The sequence below is a fragment of the Opisthorchis viverrini genome, assembly GCF_000715545.1.
Source record: "Opisthorchis viverrini unplaced genomic scaffold opera_v5_24, whole genome shotgun sequence".
In the NCBI taxonomy this organism is placed as follows: Eukaryota; Metazoa; Platyhelminthes; class Trematoda; order Opisthorchiida; family Opisthorchiidae; genus Opisthorchis; species Opisthorchis viverrini.
The window spans coordinates 910,661-921,205 of record NW_008751680.1 but is presented as its reverse complement, the minus strand read 5'-3'; the positions used below and the strand labels follow the sequence as shown (position 1 = coordinate 921,205).

The 10,545-nt window shown below is 41.1% G+C and overlaps 1 protein-coding gene across 1 annotated transcript in view; it reads left to right on the top strand.

Annotated features, from left to right (window-relative positions):
- Positions 1-10,186: 10,186 nt before the first annotated feature.
- The window catches only part of T265_02084 (hypothetical protein), a gene marked incomplete at both ends in the record, with an annotated part of 10,751 nt that continues 10,392 nt past the window's right edge, over positions 10,187-10,545 (top strand). The window contains one exon of the mRNA XM_009166243.1: positions 10,187-10,499. Within this exon, the coding sequence (XP_009164507.1) occupies positions 10,187-10,499 (313 nt within the window). The remainder of the gene's footprint in view (positions 10,500-10,545) is intronic.

Genomic DNA, 10,545 nt, shown 5'->3' with positions numbered 1-10,545 from the left:
TATCGCCTACGCTCCAGAACCGCTAAAAACGGATTGTTAACCATTTGCTTTATAGTATTCTGCAGCTCATTATAACGTGCTTTGATAATCTGCTTTTGACTCACGTCTGAATGGCACTGTAAGTTCAGATTCTCCGCGGCAGCACAGCATGCAAGCATGCTTCAAGTTCTGTATCGGCCAGTACGTCTGATAACTAACTCATGCAGCACCATGTGAGATTATTTTTTGCTTAATGAACGCAGTATAGGCTTTACCCTGCCGAACTTCATTTCATTGTTATATAAAACGACTCCGTCAACAAACCAAACCGATAAGTATGCTTTTAACACAACACACTACTCATAGCATAAGTAAGTAATTTAGTTGGGTCTGCTGTTAACGTCAAAGTAATCCACAAACTGATGTATTTTACTACAGTGCAACATCAGGTTTTAATTGGAATAGCATCCTTCAAAAGCAACTGTCGCAGCTGCTTGAGTACGTGAGGTTCCTCGCTCTTTTCTAGTCTCTACAGTTTCATGCTAATTCATTGTATGTGACAGCTTGAAAAATACAACATGGAAAAATACTTGATGCTTTCAAAACGTTATGTGGGTCGAAATCTGCTTACTGATCACAAAGACGAAACACGCAGGACTGTCGTGTGTCCCTTGGATAAACTATTGTGTTTTCAGTCTCAAAAGTAACCTGTACTTTGTGGGAATGCGAATATTTGTAAAACTTGTGCTAATTTAAGTATTATAAGTGATGAAATTGGAGAGCTCAAATAACTTTGATTTCTTAGGAGCTGTGCAGAAATACAGGTTGGATTTCCTATTGCTTTCAGAGTAATCATCGTTGGCAATAACCCACTTTCCAAAATGACATTTTTTAGTCCATTACTTGTTGCATTATTTGGTTATTTCAGTTTGTTCTGCTCCAAGGAACCACCACGTTCACATTATCACCTGCGGGTGTACAGAGTATTGACCAAATGAGATGAAGCAGGTGAATTTTCAATTGTATGATAGACTCTACAGGTTTTATGTATCTTTAAGCAAGACTAGTTATTTCTCCTAATCGGGCGTCGCCCTGGTGAAACCATATGGGGCAGGTCGTCCGACGCGTTATTCTTTGTAAAATTGACAGACGCTTCACGTTACGAGCGCGACTGAGAAGGAATGAAAACAAGGTAACGGTAGTTTTTGGTTACCAATTTTCGTAACCATTTTGCGGAACCTCTCTTGATAAAATATTCGGGTCTATCACCAAAGTCAACAGGGCATAGTGGTTTGGCTTAATAGAGTAAAATTACATAACGCATCCCAACTGTGAAAATTAGTTATTCCAATCATTTCTCTGGGACAAAATGTATTCGAGGACGAAGGACCAAAATCCCACAGTCATATGCCTTACTAGACCTAAAGCACAGCATAGGAAGAAGACCGTTTCTTCTCAGGGAACACCAAACAACCAAGTCTTGGATGGAAATCAAAATCAGGCTAAACAGGAAGGCTGAAAAGAGTGAACGCAAGCCTAGTGTGATCTGAAACGAACGCTTAGAGATACTTTTTTAAAGTCACATCGTTCATGGAATAATACCAAAACTAACCTTGAAATACAAGGAAAAGCAGACACATTCTTCCGCGAAAAAAATTCAGGTAGAGCTAAATAAAAACCACCTAGTTTATGATATATCGATTTTTACCTCACACCGTCGAATACCTGAGCACACACACGGTTGATGTTCAGCAGTATTCTACTTGAGATGTTTGCTGTGGACAAGGTAGAACTACCGTTTTCACTAACAGACTGAACAAGGTCAAGCATTCGCTCGTCATTGGTCGAGAGAAATCTTAGCTTGTATGCGGTTTCTGAAGACACAGTTGGCTCCCTGTCAGTGACTTAGAAGGTGTTATTCATACCATCCAAGTAATGTGCAGGTAGATAGGCTCCTTAGAGGATAAAGTGAAAAGTATCGCACCTCGGATCATCTACCTTACGTTCGCTAATCATGTTCACCACATTTAATCCAATGCCAGACTATCCTTTGCACCCACACCAGCCTCTAGAATAGTTTTGGTTTAAAGATGCAAGCACGGTGGTCAACCACAAAAGTATGGAGGTTTTCTCATGGCTGTGCGAACACTGGCTTTCACTCGAAATACAACAAACTGTAAAACCCACATTCAAGAACAGTTATGAAGTTCCTGTGAAATTATTATCAAAATTCTTGTTGAGATTAAGGACAAATCGCTGAACTAGACGACGGACATTAAACGGATCCCACGAGGTTCACAGCAAATCCAAGACCTATTGAAATGCCATTTGGTGAATTGGTTTTGCTCATCTATGCTTCTGTAATTCATTCTTACTAAGAGCCAATAAGTAAGTGACGCCTGTTTGCTGAAGATTTGGTACGATGTTTTACTACAAAAATTGAGAAACAGACTGAAATCGGAGGAAGGCATCCAAGATTCGCCGGCTGTGTTTCATTTAGATGCTGTTGGGTAGTTGCGTCAAACTGACCATTAGCTGAGTCAGATTGCAGTATATACGTAGTTATGTACGTTCGGGTTCTGAGGTGCTGTCTGAAATTTGTTCTAGCTCAATATACAGGAACAGAACTAACTCTGCTTGATACTGGGGACCCAAACTGCCTGCTGTCTTACTATGTTTTCTAGGACATCCGGAATACTATGAAAACAGTCACTACGGGATCACTCGTTGAAAAATAGGACACAGACCAGGTTGAGGAGAAAACTGGCACTTCAGTCGATGTTGATCGTCTCTAGTTACAAGCCTTCCGTCCCAGGTTTATGGTTGACATCATCAATCCGTCATCGTCTACCGGAGTGTTACGTTGCATCAGGGGAACCATCTCCACTCTCGAAAAGTAGGCAGAAGTATTTAGGTTTGTCCTGCTCCAATATGTCAAGCTTGTCAAATGAAAACAGGAGTTCTGTCAATAGAGCGACATGTTTTTCAATCCTGCTGGCTCTGTCCGTTCCTTACTCGTGCAAATATAATATCTGAACTCCATCTTATTGGTTTGTTTCTTACACTGAGGACTAATAGACGTATATTGCGTGACGGCGCAGCTGACTTTCCCGCTTTGAAGTTAAATTTTGCTACCATTGATAGATGGACTGGGTCAACACATGTACTGCGTTTGTGTCAAGATCCTACAGTATCTAGTGTCCTCCATAAACTCCCTTGACATATTGGAAGTGTTTATTTTAATGTTTTACAGAGGTGTAACCAACTTATACTTGACCGTTTTTCTTAAGTAGGTATAGCTTTTTTGAACTAAGTCCCTGCCTTTCCTTAGTAGCGCTCTTTTAGCCTATAGTTGTATGGCAGTTAAGCACCAGTATGCATTTCTGATGTGTATTGGTGTACTGGTGCATTATCGTCAGTGGTTATGATGACTAAGTGGATCATTTATGCCAAACGAGCCTTACGTAATTACAACTGCCTACATAGGGGAAACAAAATAAGTCTAGAATGACAGTCTAGTGTGATGCAAAGGCAAACCGTGCCATTCTTAACTAGAAATGAATTGTCTGGCTCTAAATTCACGGTAATCATTTAACAACAGCAATACTAGATCGTCCTAACGGATAAGATAGCCACATCACAGCAACAGGTAATCATGTCTGACCGCAAAACACTTGGGCTAAATGCATAACATTTTGCGTCTCCAAACGCAGATGAAAACTGGCAATCTCTATTCTTTATGTCGATTTATCGATACTTTTTTGTTCTCACTCAGAACACAAGTCTGTTTTGTTTAATTCAATCTAGACCTAATATTTTTCCAGCAGGATAGAAATACCATGTTGATCTGAAGACAATCAAGCGAAAAAAATTGAATGATAATTTATTTTCAACTCATTTTTCGTTTCGCAAGTAGCAGAGAAGCCAAGCTTAACAGGTTATCGGATGGGAGTTCGGATTTACTTTGTTCCGTCTTTCGACACAAGTCAGTGAAGCGCGCAATTCGATCGCAGAAACATTTCACATCCCGATACAACTTTGCAGTATACACTCGTAGTTCCTCCAGAGATTTCTGTTGCTTCATTTTTTTGGCAAAGTGGTAAACATCCGTATCCGCTGAAATTTTTGTCTGTTTATTCCTAACGGTTCCCTTTTGCGTGCCTTCGGATTCTGTTCGCCCAAAGATTATAGTTTTACCACTGTCTGAAACCTTTTCTTTACTCACTCTGACAAGGTCCTCTTTTCTTCTGGACATTGACAATGGTTGATTCAAATTCGTCGCTGGTGTCGATAAATTGTCATTTGGAGAGGCGGGAATAGGCTGCATAATCTGAGTAGGTGCTTTCTTCTTTACTGCACTTTGTTCGTGGTCAAGTGGTCTAGCAGAAAGAAATGCTCGACTTTTCTGGCGTGGGGGATTTACTGAAAAATAATCGCAAAGAATCAAGGTTTCCGGGGAACGGTTAAATGAATACGTGGAATGTGGCTGAAAAAAAACTATGAATCGCTGGTTTAAAAAGCAATTGAAAATTTTTTTCATGGTATATTATCAATCGTGTTACAAAAGTTTACTGCCATACTTTCATGATTCACGTAGACATTGTGGGTGCAGTGAAATAATTGCAGCCACAGACTAGGCTGCAGACTAGGAGACCCACAGCTTATGGACAGGAGAATGCACATTATGGCCAAATCTATGGGTGACCAAATAAAATAGATGAAATGGTTTCTTTCGGTGAAGATACCTTCAGGCTGATAAATTAACGAAAACAGTCCAAATTCGCGCGTTGAACGCAAAAAGTGCTGGCTTTCACAACACCAGCTCGGAGTTTATCCCTGGGTTTACCAGTCTGCTTGGGCATCCTCTACCCTACTCGAACACTGTAATCCATACTCAGGTATAGTTCACCTTGCTTGGTTTGTGAGGATGAAAAGGTGCTAACTGGTTGAAAGTGGCTAAACTATTTTCACTTTTAGCAGAATGAGAAATTTGGAGGGAAGTTGAATGTAACTAAGCAAGTTTACACGTGCTTTTGATGGATAACTGAAAAAATGGCCCCGCTGCATAAATTCTGTAACTAGAGAGCGAATAAAAACTAAGCCTAAGGCTCGAAATCTGTGATAGATGGTATGTAGTGCTGTGTCTTCGCAGTTCACAAGGCAGTAGTAGCATATAATATATAATATTATGTAAATAATAGCATACACTATAGTCCCTGTGATTTAAGATTATTCGATTCCAGGACGAAATCACGGTTTGAATCTTTGATGCTCTTGGCATAAAAAAACATAATGAGATGGATATCGATCCAGTGGTTGAAAAGTCATGGTCGTCACTGGTGGGTGTTTTTAAACCGAAACACGTATGGTTCCACAATACTCATCTTCTTAACAACGGCTTTCTTAAGCAGTGACTTATCAAACAGCAGTCTGAGTACAGGCGCTCGTTAATGATATGTCATCTCAAGCTACACAATCTATCAACTTTTTGAGGTGAGTTTATTCCATGGATCTTTGCGAATCGACGAAACTACTGTGCAGAAAACCAAATGAACAATACGCAAGCACAGAACTGTGTCCTGGAGTTCACAGTTTCCGGAACAATACTGTTTGTGGAAAAGAACAGGCGTTTTTGTTCAAGAGGTCGGCCCCAAAAAGGACAATAGTTCACTAACGGAGAGCACCTAGAATCCCATGTCGTGAAGATGGTCATTACTGAGTTCTGATCGACAGTTTAGCCTAAAGTGCTTCATGGCCAGATCTGATGACTTATTCAATGAGTTGCTGGTGAGTGGTAAGCCGATGTCACTCCTAGTACTAATGTACAATTTGGACGTCCCCATCACGTACATACTGGTTATCTCACCTGGCGATGAAATCCTCGTAAACATTTGCACACATGAAACTCAGAACAACAAAGATACTCATTTATTATTTATTTATTTTTGAAGACCATGGTCATAAAAATAAAAGTGAATGCAAGCGATGAATGTGAAAGAGTAATAGGAGAATATGGGAGAAAAGAGAGAAACGTCTCATTCGAAGTCATGCCAAGAACAGTTCCAGTTTGATTAGGTGAATCCCAAAGTATGTAAAGATTTTAGTGTGGAAACACGCGTCTAAAAACCAACAACCGAAGAGAGGACTAGCAATGTTGGATGCTCTTCAAAGCGCGGTAGGCGCTAGCACAGTCAAGACTCGCACATCAGGCACAAAGTGTCCGTCATACTGGGTCTGGTGTGAGATTAAATGGCAAAAATGTACATTCAACGCCATGTGCCAAGCATAAAAGCGTCATAAGTATGCGGGGAGCCCACAATGGCAAGCAAACACAGGTCACTGACTGTGACCTTAGGAAGTCCCAGTCCAATAACAGCCTTAACGGATTGAGGAAAGCAGATCCCTCAATAAGAGATGATCATCGGTTGGTGAACCAAAAAGTCGACATCACAACCGATTGCATGTACGGCCGAGATTATGGCGACGGAAAAAGCCGCTACTGAATCGAATGAATCCCGTAGTTTTAGGAGAAATGCTTTCGAAATACAACGCCGAGATCCAATAAAACAACAATAAAGTGTTAAGTGAGCCCGTCTATATTGTTACACACATCTCACCAAGAAGAGGGCTGGCATACGGTTATAAAGCACCCATGAACTAAGCAATCAATAGGTGTCCGGATGTAAATCAACGATCTTGGCTCCCGAATCATCTTGATTTTTACTATGCATAGGTGTAAGTTAGTGGAATTTTTCATAGAGGAAGCTGATTTCAACGTTGTTAAAAATTTCTTGACAGCGCACAACAGGTTTCGCTGTTTTTGGGGCTCACCAAATAGACGCGGTCTCCGAGTTTCCGTCGACCTCACGTTCTACTTGAACACAAGTTAGACAGATCGTGACGGCTGCACTTATGTGCATATAAACTGTTTTTAACGAGATACTCTGATGAACATTTCGTTTATGATATTCTTCAAATGAGTGTGCTTCACTAGGCTGTTTCGTACGTTACTTGTTACGATATTCGAGATATCGCGATACATCGTATAGATACATTGTAAAGTTGAGGTGACTGTGCCTACCTGATGAGTCCCAAGGAGGACGAAACCAGTCGTGGACTATCGAAGAGTTTTCCGCAACTCTCACGAAAAAAATACTGTGATATCTCAAACGTCGTACCAAATAGAACGTGAGGTGGCCTTTGTGCAGAATATTCAGTTGAGGAATATGCTAAACAAGAGGTTAGTTAACGCCTCTGTTGAAAAATCACTTGATATACAAATGGGTGTGTTAGCGAAACTTTGTTCAGCCACTGATAGCTGAGCGCAGGAATTCTTATCGTTTCAGCTCAGATCTATTGAGACAAACATATCTTGTGTGCTGAATATCCAAAAAATAGTCTTAAAAAAGTCTGCTTCCATGGCATCCGGCTTTCCCGTAATTTCACTTAGCTAAAATATGGATAACCTTTTACTCCATTAGATACATCCTGAGGTTGATCATCTTTGGAAGCTTTTTTTTACCAAACTTTCTTAAAAACGGAATTAAATCACAAACATCGAATGATTGGAACGGGTTTCCGGATGTATTTACGTACTTTTTACATAAATTCCAGGCTTGTTTCTTTTCTTCCTGGTAGACTTTTTCCCCGACCTGTGTGCCTCTGTTGCTGTAGGCTTTGTAGTTCTGCGAAATTTTCGAGTTGGAATGGCAGATTTGAAAGTGTGTCCCTAATGAATAGAAAATCGTGAGAGTAGTTTGGGGGAATGTACTTCACAGATGTGAAAGCACAAAGAAACAGTCAAGCGATATGGAACAGACACGAGGAAAATGGAAGAATTGAAGGTAGAGCCGTTCACTTGATAATGGCGCGAACACAAGAGGCATAGATAGATAAGAGGACAGGGAGTTACGTGAGCTTAATTTCACTGCCCCACATGTAATAAATGAGAAGGCATATGGTTCTGGATATAACAGGATAAGGCGACGGAAACCCCCCGTGGTTTGTTAATGATAAAATCATGTCCCATTGGTCACGTGGGTTCTGCTCTGACTCGTCTGAGGGCCGCAGCTCTACTCAGAAAAAAATACTGTTGTTTCACGACAACTGGCAATCCGAAATTCATCCAGTATCCCAGTGGCATAATTCCGGGAGCTGGTTGCTTTAAATGTTCTGGGCGGTTTTTCAGTAGTCCAGCTATGCGTACCGACAAGTCTTTCTGTTCTGTCTGCTGTTATATGTGCACTAACGGCTGTAGATTTAGCCTAAGGCAGTCAGAATATGGAGGCTGTTTGAAACTAGCAGAATTCTTGTTGCTCTTTACAGACTTAGCAAGTCAGCTATCTGGGACATGCCTTGTGTGGTACATTTAATACGCCATGGATTCGGTTTAGAATGTTTCCTTTTCTAAACAACATTTGTGTGTAGACTTCCTTTTAAAAAACTGGGGTGATTTGTGGAGTGCAGAAAGATGAATAGTTTCCGACAGATTCGCCATGGTATCCACTTTTCTTCGGAGGAAAGGTTCAACTTCTAATCTATCAGGGGAAAATATTCGTGCCGCGCACCTAAATGTAGGTAGAAATAACGGCACTCTGAAACTGTCTCCCCACGTGATGATGAACCATTGCAAGCCAACTGCCAGACGAACAGATCAACTGCCGCCTAATCAATAGTCAAAAGTGTGAGCATTCTGCAACATCAAATTGAAAATAAACTGTCCTAGCGATAAACTTATCCATTTTCCAACGACCCAGTTGTTTTTCTCAGTCTAAATCGTAAATTTGGTGTTTGTGTGCAGTATCTCATACCTTTGCAAATGACAAATGCCACACACCTAACATCCGTAATGCTACAACTTGCCTCTATCGTCCCGTTCTCGATTGTTCAACTCTATATAGTAATGTCAGTGAGAGTAGGGCCTATTGGATCTGATGGTTCCAAAGACCCGCGTCCGATAAAAACAGCAAAATCATTTCCTACTTTGTTTGCTAGGGTCTACCAACCCAAAGATAGAATGAGCCTACCGAAGAATCCATGAATTTGGTAGAATTAACAGTTGAATAGAAACCTCACATTCTAGCATCTGACAAGTGATAGAGATGGGTACTTGCAAAACTCAACAAATTCTTGCACTGACATTGAGACTCCAAAAATAGCATGACCTGTAATCTGAACACGCTAGTTGGCTTGAGGTCCGTTATTGAATGCACACTCGCTGCACAAATTTTATCCTCACTATTGCTTATCATGCGTTCATCAATTTAGGGAGACTAATGCGATCACCTGTCTTGTTGAAATTGCGGTTATTTCTGGAAAACTAGAACCATATGTAGGTTAAATGTGTGCAAAGCCAAAGGATGTTTGTGCTGATCCGCACGAAACGTCGGTAGGAATCTATACTTTGTCGAGTAGCTGACCTTTTCAACCAAAAAGAGCAGATTATTAAAAATGATCACTAGCGGCGCATCAGTTCCGGTAGTCCAGTAGCTGCATGATTCTCCCTGTGTGATCATCGCCGATAGTTGGACTAAATGAGGTTCCCAAATAGTGGCTGCGTTTCTTATATCTCTTTTTGCAAAGTAGTAATTGTTCATCATAGTGCGTTTTGAATTATCTCGTTTTCTCCGCCAGAAGCGAATATTTTCACTGTGTTCAGGCCTAGTTGCCCAAGTGACGGATTTTTCCAGTTTACTTTACTCGTTCATCTCCTAGACGTTGTTCAAACTATTTTCTGGTTGATCTCAGACGTTCCGTCTGTCACATTTGTATTCTTACTCATTCTGTGTAGATTAAATTACGTCTGCCGAACTCGTGTTCAGTAGTCATACATGATGTAGGCAAAACGCAGCCTCCAATGTTTGTCCATGTTATTTTTTCTGAAGATCTATTATCATTCCAGCGTACCTGTGAACTGTGAGGGACATTTATCGCAGTATTTGCTCGTTTCGGCTGTTGGTTCTCCTCACGTGTGACCATAGTTCACCAAAACTATATGGAATATTGCTTCCGTTTCATCTGGATTTATCAGAAAAGGCACTATGGTTTTTTCTTTCTGACTGGAAAATGCAGACGATATCGTTCTCATGTTCTAAGAGGAGGAGAAGGCGCAAGTATTCTTGGATGAACTGACCAAAGTCATCCCGTCCTTTGGTATGCATTTTGCACCCACCTTGTCGATCTGGAATATGCAGACGACATCGTTCTCATGTTCGAAGAGGAGGAGAAGGCGCAAGTATTCTTGGATGAACTGACCAAAGTCATCCCGTCCTTTGGTACGCATTTTGCACCCACAAAGTGTAAGGTCATGCTTGTGGACGTGCAGTCACTGAACACGCCAATTACGACCCAGGGGGAGGCACTGGAAGTTGTGGAGCGTTTTACGTACCTTGGAAGCTGTATTAGTTCTGATTGCAGTGTGACAGATGAGGTGAATGCACGAATCTGCAAGGCTCGGGCCGCGTTCGCTAACTTGAGACACCTATGGCGTCAGAATGGTTTATCCCTGAATCTAAAGGGACGTGTGTATCAAGCTACAGTACGGACTGTTTTGTTGTATGGCTGTGA